The sequence below is a fragment of the Aquarana catesbeiana genome, linkage group LG04 (genome assembly GCF_042186555.1).
Source record: "Aquarana catesbeiana isolate 2022-GZ linkage group LG04, ASM4218655v1, whole genome shotgun sequence".
Lineage (NCBI taxonomy): Eukaryota > Metazoa > Chordata > Amphibia > Anura > Ranidae > Aquarana > Aquarana catesbeiana.
The window spans coordinates 677642811-677661357 of NC_133327.1; the positions used below are offsets into that span (position 1 = coordinate 677642811).

Here is an 18547-nt window from a genome sequence, read left to right on the forward strand (position 1 = left end):
AAACCCTAGGCAAATCTCTCGTGGTTTCAGGCTACCTGGGTCATTGTGGACATTTCAGCTCATTAAAAACTGCATAGAGATTTGTTATTATTCAGACTGACTATGACTGGTAAATATTCCCACAAGGTAACGTAGATAGTATTTGATCCCCTGCTGATTTTGTATGTTTGCCCGCTGACAAAGAAATGATCAGTCTATAATTTTAATGGTAGGTTTATTTTAACAGCGAGAGACAGAACAACAAAAAAAATATCCAGAAAAACGCATTTCAAAAAAGTTATAAATTGATTTGCATTTTAATAAGTGAAACAAGTATTTTATCTCCTATCGGTTAGCAAGATTTCTGGCTCCCGGGTGTCTTCTATAGAGGTAACGAGCTGAGATTAGGAGTACTCTCTTATAAAGGGAGTGCTTTTTTTCTCAGCTTGTTACCTGTATAAAAGACACCTGGCCACAGAAACAATCAATCAATCAGATTCCAATCTTTCCACCATGGCCAAGACTAAAGAGCGGTCCAAGGATGTCAGGGACTAAATTGTAGACCTACACAAGGCTGGAATGGGTCTACAAGACCATCGTCAATCAGCTTGGTGAGAGAATGACAGTTGTTGCAATTAGTCGCAAATGGAAGAAACACAAAATATCTGTCAATCTCCCTCGGTCTGGGGTTCCATGCAAGATCTCACTTGTGGAGTTTCAATGATCATGAGAATGGTGATTAATAAGCCCAGAACTACATGGGAGAATCTTGTCCGATGAGCTCAAGGCAGCTGGGACCATAGTCACCAAGAAAACAATTGGTAGCACACTACGCCACGAAGCACTGAAATCATTCAGCGCCCGCAAAGTCCCCCTGCTCAAGAAATCACATGTACAGGCCGGACTGAAGTTTGCTAGTGAACATCTGAATAATTCAGAGGAGAACTGGGTGAAAATGTTGTGGTCAGATGAGACCCAAATCAAGCTTTTTGGCCTCAACTCTGAGTGTTTGGAGGAGGAGGAATGCTGCCTATGATCCCAAGAACACCATCCCCACCGTCAAACATGGAGGTGGAAACATTATGCTTTGGGAGTATTTTTCTGCTAAGGGGACAGGACAACTTCACCGCATCAAAGGGAAGATGGACGGGACCATGTATCATCAAATCTTGGGTGAGGACCTCCTTCTCTCAGCCAGGGCATTGAAAATGGGTTGTGGATGGGTATTCCAGCATGACAATGATCCAAAACACACGGCCAAGGCAACAAAGGAGTAGCTCAAGAAGCACATTAAGGTCCTGGAGTGGACTAGCCAGCCTCCAGACCTTAATCCCATAGAAAATATGTGGAGGGAGCTGAAGGTTCGCGTTACCAAACATCAGCATCAAAACCTTAAAGGGGTTGCAAAGGTATTTGTTATTTAAAAAAAAAAAAAAACATGTTATACTTCCAATGTGCAGCTCGTTTTGCACAGTGTGGCCCTGAACCTGTTGTTCTGGGGTCCCTCGGTGGCTGTCTCCGCTCCTCCCCGCAAGAACTAAACACCTTCATGCAAGCTCTCTCGCATGGTGTTTAGTTCTTGCGGGCGCGCTCCCATGAAACAGCCGCCGACTGTATCATCAGGCCCGCCCCTTGGCGGGCCGCATCATTGGATGTGATTGACAGCAGAGCGAGCCAATGGCTGCGCTGCTTTCAATCCATCCACTCTAGCCAATCAACGGCCAGGCTGAGCGGCGAAGAGGATGTCGGGAGCGAGCGCAGGACTTTCGAGGGGTCAGGTAAGTAAAACGGGAGGGGGGCGGCATTGTCGGATGTTTTTTCTCCTTAATGCATAGGATGCATTAAGGTGAAACAACGTGAACCTTTACAACCCCTTTAATGACTTGGAGAAGATCTGCAAAGAGGAGGGGGACAAAATCCCTCCTGAGATGTCTGCAAACCTGGTGGCCATCTACAAGAAACGCCTGACCTCTGTGATTGCCACCAAGTACGAAGTCATGGGGGGGCGTGGTCAAGATGGCGATCTAGTAGGACGTGAGGGAAGGGAGCTCCGCACCTGACATGCCCAAGTATTCATGTTTAAGGGACCTACAGTCACCCTTCCTGGCTCACGATACTCCGACAGTGCTCGGCCACATTACTGAAACTTTGTGACACAGAGAGAGCGGCATCGGATTCTGTGGCCGCCGCCGGCTGTGTCCGCGTGGAGCATCCCGGTGAGTGGTGAGGGACAGGCTCTCCAAGCATCACAGTATCCTCTGGGGGATGGCGGCTCCGAGAGCGGCGTCAGACTCTGTAACCGCCACTGGCTGTATCCGAGTGGAACGTTCTGGTGAGCGGTGCGGGACAGGCGCTCCACACATCACAGATTCTTCTGAGGGAAGCGACATCGGACTCTGTAACCGCTGCCGGCTGTGTCCACATGGAGCGTCCCGGTGAGCAGTGGGGGACAGGCGCTCCACACTTCACAGCCTCCTGTGGGGGACGGGAGCTCCACATCTCACAGGCTCCATCCCCCGCTTCTAAGGGCTCTACAGTCACCCTGCCTGTCTTGCTGTATTAAGCCTGGGACCGGACACGTGCGTAAGACACCCTGGTGCACAGATTTGGTGGCACCTGGCCCTGCGGGAGCCGCTCCTGACTATTCACGTGGAGCGCCCTGATAGACAGCAAGGGACAGCCGCTCCAAGCTTTACAAACCCCTCTGCGAGACGGGCTCCAGAATCTGCCTTTGAGGGCCTTATATGACAACCTGCCTGCCCTGCCATACTGCAGTTGTGACCAGCTAACTACGTGAGCCACCCTGCGGTACAGAGATAACGGTGACTGGCATTATAAACGCCGCTGACGGCGGTGCACACGTGGAACGTCCTGAGGTAGTGAGAGACAGGCGCTCCACGCTTCATAGCCATCACTATCCGGTCCCCTGGGACATATTAATACACTGCCCTAGCTGATAAGCTGGGACTGAGTCCGGGTATGCGAGGAAGATACTCCGGTGCACAGAGGAAACTGCAGCCCCCCCAAACACCATCATTGCCGACCCGAGACACACGTGCAGTGACGCGTTCCAATATGGCGTCCCAGACGAAGCATACAGAACCATGTGCAGAGTCGTCTCAGCTAGGAACGGACCAATTCCAAGCACTAATGCAGGCAATCACAGGCTGCCAGACTACCCTTACTACAAAAATAGAACAGATGCAATCTGAAATGGGCCTTATAAGACGAGACATGGACAAATACAGAGATAGGCTGACAGAAGCTGAACGTAGAGTGGGGGACACTGTAGATACGATTCGGGAGCACGGTGCCTCTCTTCGTATACTGCAAGTCAAAATGAAAATGCTGGAATCCCGTGCTGAGGACCAGGAGAATAGAAATCGTAGAAACAACCTGCGCCTGGTGGGTCTTCCAGGGGGACAAGATCCGGAGGCCTACACAGAGCAACTACTGCGCACCCTCCTTCCTCAGGCACAGTTCTCTACCCACTTTGCGGTGGAACGCGCCCACAGAATGCCATCGGTTCGAGGCCCGCCTGGAGCACCGCCACGTACCTTTATTTTCCGCATGCTCAACTTTAGAGATCGGGACTTAATCCTCAAAGAAGCCAGAAAAGTGGGGGAACTGAGATCCGAAAATACAAAGATCATGCTGTTCCCTGACTACTCGGTTGAAACGCAGAGGCAACGCAGGACATTCGACCAAGTCAAGACCCAAATGCGCACCAGGGGGCTCAAATACAACATGCTATTCCCTGCGCGGCTTAGAGTGGTGGACGGTGAGACTACAAAATTCTTTATTTCCCCGGAGGATGCGTCCAGGTGGCTTGAGTCCTTGCCACGCAACCATTGATTTCTCCAGTGGAGAACAGCACAAATACCCCCTTTACTTCACTCGTACTGTCTGGCGGTAAAAAACACAGTTCTCTATCTTTACAACCCGCTCATTCTCTGCAACCGAATAACTAGTGATGGCGGCTTACTGTAAATTCCTGGTGACAAGATTTTTGTTGTGATATTCCTAAACTGATAGATATAATTGTGGCATTTGGCACACTATTCTGCTGAGTAGGTCTGTGATCAGGGATTGGGGAAGACACACTGTCTTTTGGTCGCCCTGCGATGCCTAACTCTCCGAGGTTACAATCTCCCCCCCATGACTTCCCTGGATATTGACTCATACTCCTGAGGTGGGAGGGAGGTGAAGGATGGTGGGTTGTTGCGGGCTGAAGTTTACCCTTTTTCACACCCCTGCTGTCAGTGAACCGGGACTATAAGTGCCACTAATAACCTTCTTGGAACTGTGCTCCGCCTATAGAGCTGATGACCGGGGGAAGAAGATGAGAGTGGAATGCCTTCTCTCTTGCTTTGGTCTTGATTATAAATATAAAAGTTTAATATCTGCTGACTAACCCTGTTTCATTCCTACAGGTTAAGATAGTTGCTGTGTAACTAAGTTTGAACCCTTAGAGCAATCTAAGTGTAAGTAGCTTTTAATGGCTGAGGGGTGGTTCTGTCCCCCCCTATTTTCAAATAATAATTTTTATATTAGCAATGGCCTGCAGGTAGTGTGTGCAGCGGAGCCCCTGAACTCCAGTAGGGAGATCAGGTCCTAGGCTTGTTAATTGATACACACTGCCCCCCTAGGAGATTCTCCTATGTTTGAGTTGATTTATGTTTGTTTTGGGTACTCAAACACCTCAAAGTTCAGTTAATGGGGTGTGGGATGGGAGGGAAATTCTGTTTTTTGTTTTTTTTTGGTTTGTGCTGTCCGGTTACGGTGGTGGGTTTTTTTTTCTTTTCACTTACATACTGGAATGTATCTCAATGCAGACGGTTTTACACTAACAATAGACTGGGTTATACTGAGGTCTCCCAATCTACTCCTTTCCTGCGGGTTCCTTGCGAGCCCTATGGTGGGTGGAGGGTTGAGTAGGGGTCGGTCACACTTGGGGCCTAGTGGTATATGCTTCTTCGTTGATTTTATCAGCTCTTCTGTGATATGGCCCCGATAAGAATCTTGTCATGGAACGTCAGAGGGCTCAATCACAAAATCAAGCGCTCTCTAGTTTTCGATTACCTTAAAAAATATACGCCTCATATCTGCATTCTCCAGGAGACACATTTAGTGGGAGGTAGAATATTAGGTCTGAAGAGGCCGTGGGTGGGACATCATCATCATGCCACGCACACTAGATATGCCAGGGTTCAGCATATGGATCCACAGGTCGCTCAACTTTGAACTCCTTGATATTCTTATAGACCCAGATGGCAGGTATGTACTGATACACGCTGTCATAGACACGATAACCATGGTTCTGGTGGGTGTGTATCTGCCACCTCCAGCTAATATATCCCTTTTACAGAAAATAATTACTTTGATTGCTCAGTTCCCCACGGATAATGTGATTATCACGGGGGATTTTAACATCCCCCCGAATCCTTCTCTAGATAAGTTGTCCCCAGACCTTGCCACTGACTCGGCGCTATCTGGTTGGTCTCAGGCCCTGGGATTGGAGGATGTTTGGCGTTGGAAACATCCATCCGACCGCATGTACACCTGCCATTCTTCCTCCTATAATACACTGTCCCGTATTGACCTTCTGTATGCCAGTTTACCCATGCTCCCCAAAATCTTAGGTATTGAGATGCTTCCGAAGGGAATATCTGACCATTCCCCGCTGCTGTAAATGCTGCAAACTATCACCCCACAAGCGGATAGAATATGGCGACTGTCTAGATTTTGGATTGAACATCCTACTATAGAAATTGAGATGGTCAAGGAGATTAAGCAGTTTTGGTTATCTAATGCCGGCTCTTCCACGCCAGGGACTGTATGGGACACCTTTAAAGCTTACATCAGAGGTTGTTATATGTCATCCATAGCCAAGGAACAAAGAAATGATAAGTTGTTATTGGAGGACGCGGAAGCTAGGGCGCGAGACCTGGAGGCTCGATTTACTCTTCTAACCCTATTATAGCACAAGACATGAGGGTAGCCTATAGGGAGGTAATGTTGCTTAGAGTGGCCAAAGCGAATAAACGCCAACTAGCGCAAACACAGAGAATATTAGAGCAAGGGGATAAAAAGGGCAAGCTTCTCGCCTGGCTGGCCAAGGAGCAGTCTCCGATCTCCACCATAGCCCGCATCCAAAAAAGTGATGGGACTCTAGTATCTGACCCAGTAAATATTAATGCTTGCTTTGCTGACTACTACTCGACTTTATACTCCTCTAGAACACAATACTCCCCTGAAGAGCTCTCAAACTTTCTAGACAGGGTAACGTTCCCAGTCCTTAAACCCGTGGCGAGGGAGGCCCTGGAGGCCCCAATAACTCTGGAAGAGGTTCAGTGAGCAGTGAGCTCCATGCAGACGGGAAAGACCCCAGGTGTGGATGGTCTCCCTCCCGAATTCTACAAACAGTATATGGGGGAGGTAGCTAGTAGGATGCATGCAATGCTTGCGGATACCTTGTAGAATGGGGAGCTCCCACTGTCCATCGCACAAGCCATTATAGTGGTTATACCTAAAGCAGGGAAGGATCCCCAATTGTGCCCCTCATATCGACCCATATCCCTGCTTAATTTGGATGCGAAAATACTGACCAAAATTCTCGCCAAGCGCCTAAACGAAGTAATACTCACCCTTATTCATGAAGATCAGTCAGGTTTTATGCCAGGTAAGGGCGCGGATATAAACATCCGCAGGCTGTATGCGGTCCTGGCCTCGGGGAGGGAGGATGATGAGGACGAAATTGTGGCCTCTCTGGATGCAGAGAAGGCCTGCGACTCTGTGGAGTGGGGCTATCTTTGGGAGGTCCTCCACAGATTCGGGTTCGGTCCGGTCTTTATCTCGGAAAATTCTCTGGCATTTGTATAAACTGGGGAAAGTCGGTCCTATTCCCTCTTCACTCTAGATCCGTCCCCTTGCAGCTGGACGGCCAGCTCCGTAGGGTTCCCCAGTTTAAATATTTGGGGGTAGAAATCCATCGTGATTTAAAAAATTTTATAAAACTCAACCTAAACCCAGTGGTCAGTCATCTATCCCAAAGATGCACCACCTGGAAGTCTTTACCCCTAACGGCAGTTGGTCAAGTTAATTTAATTTAAAATGTCGGTGCTACCCAAATTTACTTATTTGTTCCGACAAACCCCGGTCTCAATACCGATAACTTTCTTTAAAACACCTGGATAGTATCATTACCTCATTTATTTGGAAGGGGAAGGCCCCTAGAATAGCTAGATCAACTTTGCAACTACCGGGGGTATTGGGGGGACTTGCCTTGCCCTGCTTCCTGAAATATTACTGGGCGGCGGTCTTAGTAACGGTGAAATGGTGGTTCTCAGAGGACCCGACCAATCCCGCTTGTACTACAGAGGCAGCACTGATTGGTTCATATGCGGAGCTGGGGAATCTGGTGTATAGAGGCCCTAGGTCCAATCCCCATGAGAAGGACCCTTAAGGTATGGGATACAGTTCAAAAACAGCTCATGGTGGCCAGAGATTGGTCCCCAGCAACCCCCCTGTGGGGCAACCCTCGTTTGCCTCATTTTCGCTCCATCCCCGATCCGATCGCGTGAGCTAGATATGGGGTCCCGACCCTTGGCAATATAGTATCTCAGGGACAATTAATTACCTTTGATGCCTTGAAAAGAGATAGGGAGCTACCAAACTCCATGTTTTTTAGGTTCCTTCAGGTGCGCCATGCCTTGAGGTCCCAATTCCCTGGCCCGCTGACTCTGGAGGGGTCATCAGTGGAGGTTTCGCTTAAATCCCCAGATACAGGGAAAACGTCCACACTCTACAATATATTTGCGTCCCTTGACACCTCCAGAGTCTCCCAGCTATGCGAGTTCTGGCGGAGGGATGTCCCAGAACTGACGGATGAGGACTGGGAAGAGGGAATAAAGCAATTTTTACCCCTTACAATCTCGGCTAGAGATAGATTCATGCAATTGAAGTTTATCCATCGTGCATACTACTCTCCACTACGATTAGCTAGAATCTACCCTGATAGGTCGGCAAGATGCGCTAGATGCGGCTCTGATAATGCTGACTTTTTCCATGTGGTCTGGTCATGCTCTGAAGTGGAGGACTTTTGGAAAAATATATTGACCGATATTAATTCTATTGGGAAAATGATTATCCTCTACAGACCGATCCCTCTTCTGCTGGGTATCTGTGTAACGGAAACGTTACAGTGCCTCAACTCCCCGATAACCGAGGAGGAGATTTCTGAGACTCTGAAACCCCCACCAAAAGGTAAGGCCCCAGGCCCTGACGGTTTCCGCTGGAAGGGTGGCTAGTCCGCTTTTCGTCAGGTAGGTTCGAACATGGTCTGTAACGCTGCCTGGGGTTGGGATGTGCGGTATGGAGGGGTTGTTGTAGAGGTCCGAGAAGTAGTCGCGGAGTAATTGGGCTATACAATAAGGGTGGTAATGGAGGGTCCCCGTAGGGCCTGAGGGGCTGATATGTGGGTCTGCTCCCGGAGTTTGCGGGCCAGAAGAGTATGGGCTTTGTTGCCCTTATTGTAATAAAGCTGGCGTAATTTTTGAAGGGCTTTTTCGACCCTACCTATATCTGTGCTCTTAAGGACCACCTGTAGGCGTATGATTTCTCTGAGGAGACGGATGGAAGATGAAGATGCAAGTCTCGATTCTAGATCTCGGAGTCTGTGTACAGTCTGCTGTCTCATTTGTTTAGTATTCTTTTTTTCCAAGCAGTCGAGATGGCTATACAGTGTCCGCGTATTACCGTCTTATGTGCCTCCCAGAGGATTCCCGTGGAAATCTCTGGGGCACTATTTTCAATAAAGTACAGTTTTAGGGCAGTTTCTAAGTTCATCCTGGCTGTGTCGTCTGTCAGGAGAAAGTCATTAAGTCGCCAGTGGCATCGTTTAACCTTAGAGGTATCTAGTCTAAGCTTTAGAAGTATCGGGGCGTGGTCCGACCATGACATAGGTAAGACGTCTATTGTAGCAAGCTCCTGCAGGGCGGGAGCCTTTATACAGAAATAGTCTAGGCGCGCATGCGTGCGGAATGGGTGAGAGTAATGGGAATATTGACGGTCGGGTGGGCTACCCGCCATGCATCAAACAAGGCAAATTTGCGGGTCACCTGACGAGACTGTTGGGATTGTCTAGAGAGGCGGGAAGGGGTGGTTTTCGTATTGTGAGGTCCTGTCCCATACCAGGGAGAATGGGAGGTTGAAGTCCCCTCCCACAACTAAGAAGGTGTGGTTAGTGCAGAATAGATGGTTGTACACCTTGGTTACAAAGGATATCTGTTTCGCATTCGGGGCATAGATGTTACAAAAGGTCACGTCAGATTGTTGCCATTTGCCTCTGAGGATCAGGAACCGCCCCTGAGGGGGTCCGAGTAGGAGGATATGGGTGTGACTGGGGAGCCCCTTTTTGATCAAAATAGCTACCCCTGCTTTCTTTTTAATGCCAGATGCTAAGTACCCTGTGGGGAAGAATCTAGACGCTAACACCAGGGAGCCTCTTCTGTCAAAGTGTGTTTCTTGGACAAATATTACCTCTGCCCCTGAATCTCTGAAGCTCCTCAATGCCAGCTGTCGTCTGAAATTTGAGTTAAGGTCATTAACATTATGTGTGTAAATCTGTATCATGAGAGGGCCGTGGTGTGAATGGGTAATATTGTGTAGGTATGTGTTGAGGCGCATCATACTTATCTAGCCCAGGAGCCTGGAGAGGTAGTTCTCGGTGCCACAGGTGAAATTCATCACGTGTGTGTGGAGTCAAGGACCCAGGAATGACGAGCCATGGAGGGAAGGGAAAAGAGAAGAGAAACGAGGAGAAATAAAACGCATATATCTTAGAACAAAAAATTCAAGGCCAACTGTTCCGTATTATCCCCATCGTCCAGAAAGGGCGTCTAGGGGTAAAAAAACATCAAATAAGGAACGTCAAATCACAATACAAACTAAGGGGGGTTAGTGTCAGACACCAAGTGCCAACTGCTATTTAAACTCTAGGACCTGCTAAAAAGAAAAACTGGTTAGAGGTTAACTGGTTGGGGGACAATACTAGTCAAGTGCAAAACGGACATATATAAGTTGTAACTTTGTGGGCTAAATGCCACAGTCTAGGGGGGCGATCCCGTGTCCGGCGTGGACAACCAGGGGGTGATCACCTGGGCCAGGCCGCGGCAGGAACCCCAGAAAACAGCCGCTCGCGGGGGGGGGGGGAGGCGAGGTCTCGCCCCCGCGGGAGAAGAACCACAACATGGAGGGGAAAACATGTTGACCATTAAGAACTGCAACTGAAATTTCAACTTTAGTTCAAATGTAAAGGGCAAAGCGTTCTCCCACAGTTCGGTCTGTTGGCTGTTAAAAGCTAAAAGGGCATCGTCAGCCATGATAGTTCCTCAGGCTGGTTGGTGCTTGGGATTCTTGCATGGGGAATCAGAGGTCCGCCCCCTCTTCTTTAGAGGGACCCTCTGCCAGCCTGTGGTTGGAAGAGGAGGAGGGGGTGGGGGGATGATGTCCCAACCTAGTAGGTCTGGGATGGATATGTTCAATGTCTCACAAAAGAAGTGGATATCCTCGGGAACCTGAAGGGTTGCTGTCTTTCCATTATGTGGCCGTCAGGCTAAAGGGGAAGCCCCAACGGTAGGTGATGTTGCTGTCCTGCAGAGAGTGGAGGAGCGGTTGAAGCAGTCTGCGCTTTTGGAGGGTAATCCAGGATAGGTCAGGAAATTGTTGAACTGGCGTGCCATCGACAATAATCTGTTTAATCACCCGTGCTTTGCGCATGATGTCCTCTTTTAAAGTGAACGTGTGCACTCTGCAGATGACATCTCTGGGTTTGGATGCTTGATCTTTGGGCTTCAAGGCTCTGTGGGCCCTATCCATTTCCATATGCGTAGAGGCTGGGGCTCCCAGTAGGTTGTTGAAAATCGTCTGGAGGATCATTCTCAGATCCTCCGGGCCATTGGATTCCTGGAGGCCCCGAACCCTGATATTGTTGCGGCGGTTGCGATTGTCGAGGTCCTCTAGATGGCGTTGCATGTCACGGAGCATAAAGCGATCGTCTGTCTGAGACTGAACACGGTGGATGGCAAGCTTAGTAGTTTGGAGGTCTTCTTCCAGGTCCTCCACCTGAGTAGCCAGGTGGTGAAAGTCTGCTTGCAGCGTTTTGCGCTCACTGCGGCAGGCCTCTTTAACCTCTGAGATTAGGAGCTTAAAATCTTCCTTGGTGGGTAGAGGGTGGAGTTGTTCTCGCCAGGAGACCATTTCATCAGCGGTGAGGATGAATGGTATTTGGGGTAGAGGCTGATGATGGGCCTTAACCTGTGAGGGAGAGGTCCGAGGTTCAAACCAGTCCCTCTGCTCTTGGGTAAGCTGTGCTGGGAGCAGGTGGGGTGCCTGTGAGGCACCAAGGGAAGGTGAAGGCGGCGGGTGGTCTGCTGTGAGGCCTGCAGAGCTGGTGTCACTGGGTGGTCTCTGGGGCTTTGGAGAGCCCGGGGCAGCAGATAGGACCTGGAGAGGAGGAAAGGTAGGCCACAACCGCGGCAGTGATTGTGCGAGACCAGATTGGGAAGGGGGGTGGTGGGGGGGAACGTCGGCGGAGTGCCCCACCGGGAGAGGGAGTCCAGAGCAGGGCCCTTCGTAGGGGAGGGGGTTGGAGAGGGACTCACCTGCGGGATCAGTGGAGCCGCTCCGAGAGTGTCCCGTCAAGATGGCGGTTGGTCCACGTGGAGAGACTGAGGCAGGCCGTGCGGGGTTGATGAAGCCAAGGGTAAGGAACTGTCGGGGGTGGGGGGGGGGGGTGGGTGGCACACTCCCTAGCCCGGCGCGTGGATTACGTTCTAGGTCCAAGGTGACGTTTTTAAAAAAAAATTCAGTTTTCATTTGTTATTTATTAGTCCTGGTTTGGCATAATCTCAGAAGCTTTGGTGAATCCTGGCAGGGTTAAAGCGACATTAAAGGCAAGTTTTTGTTATACTTACCTGCTCTGTGTATTGATTTTGCACAGAGCATCCTAGGTACTCCTCCTCTCGGGTCTCCCGCCGGCCAACAGCTTGCTGTGGGGGGGAACCCCAGGAGGCTCGCTCTGCATGTCCATTCAGATACAGAGCCTCGACTTGGCCCCGCCCCATCTTCTCATTGGCTTACTGTCTGTGATTGACAGCAGCGCCAACCAATGGCTATAGAAGGATATGCTTTGTTCATATTTCATGTCTGAGGCTTACAACCACTTTAAGTTATTTTTAACAGAAGCATTTCGGGGGCTTGAGGGCTGCAAGAGGGCAATATAGAAAATATCAAATGTTTGATTATAAGGGTCAATCCCATTACATTGAAGTAATCTTGTCTCTGTAATCTCCTCATGTAGTCCATTTAACTCTCCTTGCCCCCTAGGACCCCCAAACCCGCTCAGTACAGTGCTTCCGATTCCACCACCATGCCTGCACTTCCATTATCAAGATTTGCCACGATACTCCAGAACTGGTTCTGGTAAGTTGGTGTGGTTCATGTGAACTGGATATGGGGGTGATTGGCGCTGCTTTGTAAGCCATGTACCTGTATTGGCACGTGACAAGAACCCATTTAGCAGGCTAGCTCTGATAAGTCTGTGGCTATGTGGAGAGGGGTGGCATGGGGATGTATCATGGTTTATCATATGATGGAACCCCTAGTGGCCCATTTCTGGATGTGGCACGCCATGGGCTCAAGACATTTTCTGCTAACTTCCTGTATTGTCATCCTTCAGCCTCACTTTAACCTCCTGAGCTCACAGGCCATGCTCCTAATGAGGGATGAGCATGTCCCTCAGATGGAGAAATATTACATGCTGGAAGCCCAGGTGATGATCAGCAACCACTTCAACAGCTACGAGAAGCAGCAAGACTTTTTGGCGCAGCTGCTGAGTCTGGCCACCTCTGTCTGGTCATCCCAGGAAATGCAAAGGTGAGAGAATTCTGTGTACAAAAACAATGTTCTTTATAATATCTGGTGGAAGATCCTAATTATTTAAAATTCTGTCCTCACAGAGCCATCTCCTCCCCAGATGAATTCATTTCTTATGTGGGAGCTGAAATCCTGAAAGGACTGGAAGAAGGGGAGAGTCCTTGCCAGGCCAACCGCTCTCAGGTGAGTGCCCTCTGTTTGCTATGACCCGTTGCCATGTTAATGCCCAGTGTCCTTTGTGACATGCTTCCAGGTTGATGCCCACTCATTACTATGACCCACTATCAGGTTAATGCCCAGTGTCTATTGTGACATGCTGCCAGGTTGATACCCACGGACTACTATGACCCACTATCAGGTTAATTTCCACTGACATGCTGGCAGGTTGATGCCCACTATGACCTGCTTCCAGGCTAGTGTCCGCTATGTCCCAGATGAGTACCTTCTGGCAGGTTAGCGCCTACTGCCCACTTTTGCTCCCTCTCAGGTGAGTGCCTGCTGTCTGCTTGCTATTGGCCGAAAACCTCTCCAAGCGGTAGTAAACTCTTTTAGAACTTGTACCTTCAGGTAGGCTTACAGTCACGCTTACCTGTAGGTACAATGAATATCTCCTAAACGTGCATGTTTCTAAGATATTCACATAAGCAATAGCCGATGACGTCAGCCACGCATGCGCAGTGACACCCTGCATTCAGGGCACACAGTATGCTGTTTAATGCAGAGTGCAGGACTGATGTCATTGCAGGGCCACCCATTCAAATGGTTGTTTGCGACCGGGTGAAGATGGACGTGCCGGGGGAGCGATGACAGTGCTGCACTGGAGGGTTGTTGTGCAGGTAAGTGTGTCATAATGTTCTAGTATGTGGCGCATACTAGCATATGTAATAAACAGGTGGGGGACCCTTTTCAAAATAGATATATATATTTTTTTTTTTTTTGTCCACAAAAAGCACCCCAAACTAGTTGCAGCTCATCTTCATTATACTGCACAGCAGGGGCGGCTGGTGAAGTTTTAGGCTGGGGGGGTCGCGCACTAGACCCCATCCCTTATAGAATCCACCCACTCCCTCCCCTGTATTCCACTTGCTTCCACCCATAGTGTCAGGAGTATACGACCCCAGAATCCCAGGACAGAGTATACGGCCCCAGAATCCCAGGACAGAGTATACAGGCCCCAGAATCCCAGGACAGAGTATACAGGCCCCAGAATCCCAGGACAAGCGTATACAGGCCCCAGAATCCCAGGACAAGCGTATACAGGCCCCAGAATCCCAGGACAAGCGTATACAGGCCCCAGAATCCCAGGACAAGCGTATACAGGCCCCAGAATCCCAGGACAAGCGTATACAGGCCCCAGAATCCCAGGACAAGCGTATACAGGCCCCAGCATCACAGATACGGCATATAGGACTGCAGCACTGCCCAATCTTCCGCCCCGCCCGGGTCTTCCTGCACTTACAGCTTCAACCTTTGGACCCTGTATTGGTGCCCACCTTGGCATGGAGTATTATCTTGTCCCCAAAAATGACTCTAATACATGCTTTTGAATTGCATACAAGTATAAAAATCAGCTTTTCCTTTGCAGTATATTTCCTCAATCCATGGTAGGCGCCGCCCTCCCTTTCCACCTCTGGATTCTGTGCACCATGCCCTTGTCCCCTCCATCCTTGTTATCCACCTCTGCACTGACATCTCTCTGATTCCTGCTCAGAATGATGGGCTTATGATGACTCAGCACTCATAAACTTGATAATGTGTGTGTGTGTGTGTGTGTGTGTGTGTGTGTGTGTGTGTGTCCACCGGTGCTAATCTCACATCTGCTATCTGTGTGCGTATTTTGTGTTGACAGCTGAATTTGTGCTTGTATACGGTGAAAGGGGTGCTGCGAAGAGCCCGATGGCCCAGTGACCTAGAGGCAGCAAAAGCTGGCGGATTTGTTGTTGGTTTCACTTCGGATGGAAACCCCATTTACCGCAACCCCTGCAGCGAGCAAGTGCTCAAACTTCTGGACAGCATCTTCTCCTTGGTGCGGTAAGAGTCTGCTCCCATTCTTCCATGCTGTATACACAGCCAGAGACGTCCTCCTAGCATGCTTGTTCTATGGTAATGAAGTGGGGATAAGGATGGCAACCTGGAGTTTGCACATTTTAATGACAAACTATAGCCAAAACTGTCTCACCAAGTGCTTTAGCAATGAATGTGAGAACCAGGGTCCTGACTTAAAAGGCAAAATGAAGTTTGCTTACAAAGAGGGTGCAACAGAGAGTACAAAAAGAAGCCTTAATTGGGTTAACAGGTCCTTTAACCACTTGCCCACTGGGCACTCAAACCCCCTTCCTAACCAGACCAATTTTCAGCTTTTGGTGCTTACATTTTGAATGACATTTACTCAGTCATGCAACACTGTACCCATATGAAATGTTTGTCCATTTTTTCCACACAAATAGAGCTTTCTTTCGGTGGTATTTAATCACTGCTGGCTTTTTTATTTTTTGCATTATAAATGAAGAAAGACCAAAAATTTTCTAATGAAAAATGCATTTTTTTGTTTGTTATAAAATTTAGCAAATTAGTAATTTTTCTTCATAAATTTTGGCCAAAAGTTCCACTGCTACATATCTTTGGTAAAAATAATACAAATCAGTGTACAGTAATACTTTGGATTGCAAGTAACGCGGTTTACGAGCGTTTCGCAATACAAGCTGTTTTTTTAAAAAAAATTTTATTTAAATCCTGACTCAATTTGCGATCTCGTTCAAGTTGACTCAAGTTGTTATCTCGCAAGACGAGCAGGATTTAAGCCTCTGGGGTGTGCAGCACCGCATGTGGCCAGAGATGCGGGGGGACGCCAGTGACTCAGACTCGGACGCGGGAGACCCTCGGAAACTCTCAGTTCCCAAGTGTTTTTTGAGCGTTTCCGAGTGTCTCCGGCGCCCCTCACCTCTGGCCACATGCGGTACTGCATACACTAGCAGTGACACGAACGAATTATCTGAGTTTCCATTGATTCCTATGAGGAAACTACCTTTGGTGAATGAGTGCTTTGGATTACAAGCATGCTTCTGGAACAAATTATTCTCATAATCCAAGGTACTACTGTATATTATTTGGTCGTGAAAGTTAGTCTACAAGCTATGGTGCCGATCATAGAAAATTCACAAAATCACACCTGATGTACTAATCTCATTTCTTGAGACACAAGCCAGGACAAATATCCCCCCCAAAATGACCCCTTTTTGGAAAGTAAACATTCCAAGGTATTTAGTAAGAGGCATGGTGAGTTTTTTTGTAGTTGTAATTTTTTTTCCCCCACGTTTCTTTGCAAAATGAAGATTGTTTTTTTTTTTTTCACAAAATTGTCAGGTTATTTCTCACACACAGCATATGCATACCATAAATTACACCCCAAAATACATTCTGCTTCTCCTCCTGAGTGTGGCGATATTACATGTGTGAGACACAGCCTGACCACATACAGAGGTCCAACATGCAGGGAGCGCACAATCAGGTGTTCTAGGAACATAAAATACAATTTTTTTTAAATTCAGAAATAAAGTTTATTGAGCATAATATTCAATATGGAGTTTACATACATTATATAGGGTGCAACAGGTACCTGACAGAGGATTAAGATGTCTGATAAATCACATCTACAGCTGAGATAACCCCAGTCATTGTCATTTGCTTATAACCATAGCAATTCAAGTTTACAACAAGTAGAAGTTGTGCGTGACAACTCACCGTGCAGAGATGGCGGGGAACGGAGTCGGCGTAGTTTAGTATAGTCAGTGTATCCAACTGTCCGAGGGGAATGAAAGGTTGGGGACAAATTAGTATGGTCCAAGCCCAGTGCAGGGAAAGGAAGCTCCTCCTAATCTTCACAGGTGGCGGAGTCATCTGCCCATCTGTCCCAGATTTTATTGTATTTGCCTGGGCAACCACGGTGGAGGTATAGAACCTTTTTATATGGAACGGTGATGTTTACTGCCCTTTTCCATTGCTGGATAGTAGGGGAGGTGGCTCTGAGCCAGAGTTGGGCTATCTGCATACGGGCCGTGAAAAGGGTTTCTTGTAGAAAGGTGGTGAAGTATTTCTCTTCCTCTGGAATGGAGAGGAGGCTGAGTAAACATTGGCGTGGGCAGAGTGACAGGGGGGAGCCCATGCGATCATGAAGGAATTTTACGATTTGTGTCCAGTATTGCTGAAGGGGAGGGCAGGACCATATCAGGTGGTAAAAGTGTCAGAGTCGCCACGCCTAGGACAAGCTGAGCCAATGCCCGGTTTGTATTTTGAGAGGCGTGAGGGGGTAATATATGACCTGTGAAGGATGTAGAGGTGTGTAAGCCTGTCTGATAATTTAGGGGACACTTTTTTACAGAACTCTAGTATTTCCCCCCATTCCTCGTCGTAGGGGGGCCTTCAGTATTATTCATCGCCAGTTGCCATATTTTACAGTGATGAGACTAGAGGTCCACCGATATATCGGCCGATATTTTGCATTTTTTAATTAAAGTGCATTGGCCGATTGTGCTGATAAAAAAAGGCCGATTTAAAACTTCAGCGCGACTTGCAAATGACTTCTGTAAGGCCCCTTTCACACTGGGGAAGCGCCGGCGGTAAAACGCCGCTATTGTTAGCGCACTTTACTGTCGGTATTCGGCCGCTAGCGGGGCGGTTTTACCACCTGCTAGTGGCCGAGAAAGGGTTAAAAACCACCGCAAAGGGCCTCTGCAGAGGCGCTTTGCCGGCGGTATTGCCGTGGTGTCCCATTGATTTCAATGGGCAGGAGCAGTATACACACCACTCCTTCACCGCTCCAAAGATGCTGCTAGCAGGACTTTTTTACCGTCCTGCCAGTGCACCGCTCCAATGTGAAAGCCTTCGGGGGGTTTCACAATGTAGACAAAGCAGCGGCAGTTTGCAGGTGCTATTTTTAGCGCAATAGAGCCTGTAAAACGCCTCAGTGTGAAAATGGCCTATTGGAAGTCAATTCAAGTTGCCTGAAGTCTTCCATGGAGCAACTTGTTTCTCCTCTCTGGGCAGCCTGCCAAGTCTGAGAAAAGAACCAAAAAGAGATACAATGTTTATACTTATCAATGGACTGAACTCCATGTGTAGGAGTTCTCAGTTTAAACCATTTAAAGACTAAATCTTTTCTGACACTTAATGCTTACAAGTAAAAATCCTGTATTTTCTGCTAGAAAATCACTTAGAACCCCCAAACATACATATTTTTTAAGCAGAGACCCTAGGGAATAAAATAGCAGTTGTTGCAATATTTTATGTCACACGGCATTTGCGCAGCGGTCTTTCAGTTTCAATTTTTTTGGAAAAAATGCACTAATGAATTATAAAAAAAATAAAACCGTAAAGCTAGCCCATTTTTTTTTTTCATCCAGAAGTTTTGGTTACCTGTTTTTTGTGTATTTATTTTGTTTAATAAATGTTTAAATGTAAGACCTTTTCTGTATCACTTATTACTTAAGCCTGCTTTCACACTGGAGCGGGCAGGCGTTGACAGTAAAACGCTGCTAGTTTTAGCGGCGCTTTACCGTCGCTATTCGGCTGCTAGCGGGACGCGTATGACCCCGCTAGCGGCCGATGAAGGGGTTAAATGTGCCTGTATAGCGCT

At 48.2% G+C, this 18547-nt stretch overlaps 1 protein-coding gene across 1 annotated transcript in view; it reads left to right on the plus strand.

Annotated features, from left to right (window-relative positions):
- Nucleotides 1-18547, plus strand: part of LOC141141027 (exportin-5-like) — an 85647-nt gene that overhangs the window by 39306 nt on the left and 27794 nt on the right. Inside the window, 4 exon segments of the mRNA XM_073628687.1 lie at nt 12367-12462; nt 12719-12915; nt 12999-13098; nt 14765-14946. Of these exon segments, the coding sequence (XP_073484788.1) occupies nt 12367-12462; nt 12719-12915; nt 12999-13098; nt 14765-14946 (575 nt within the window).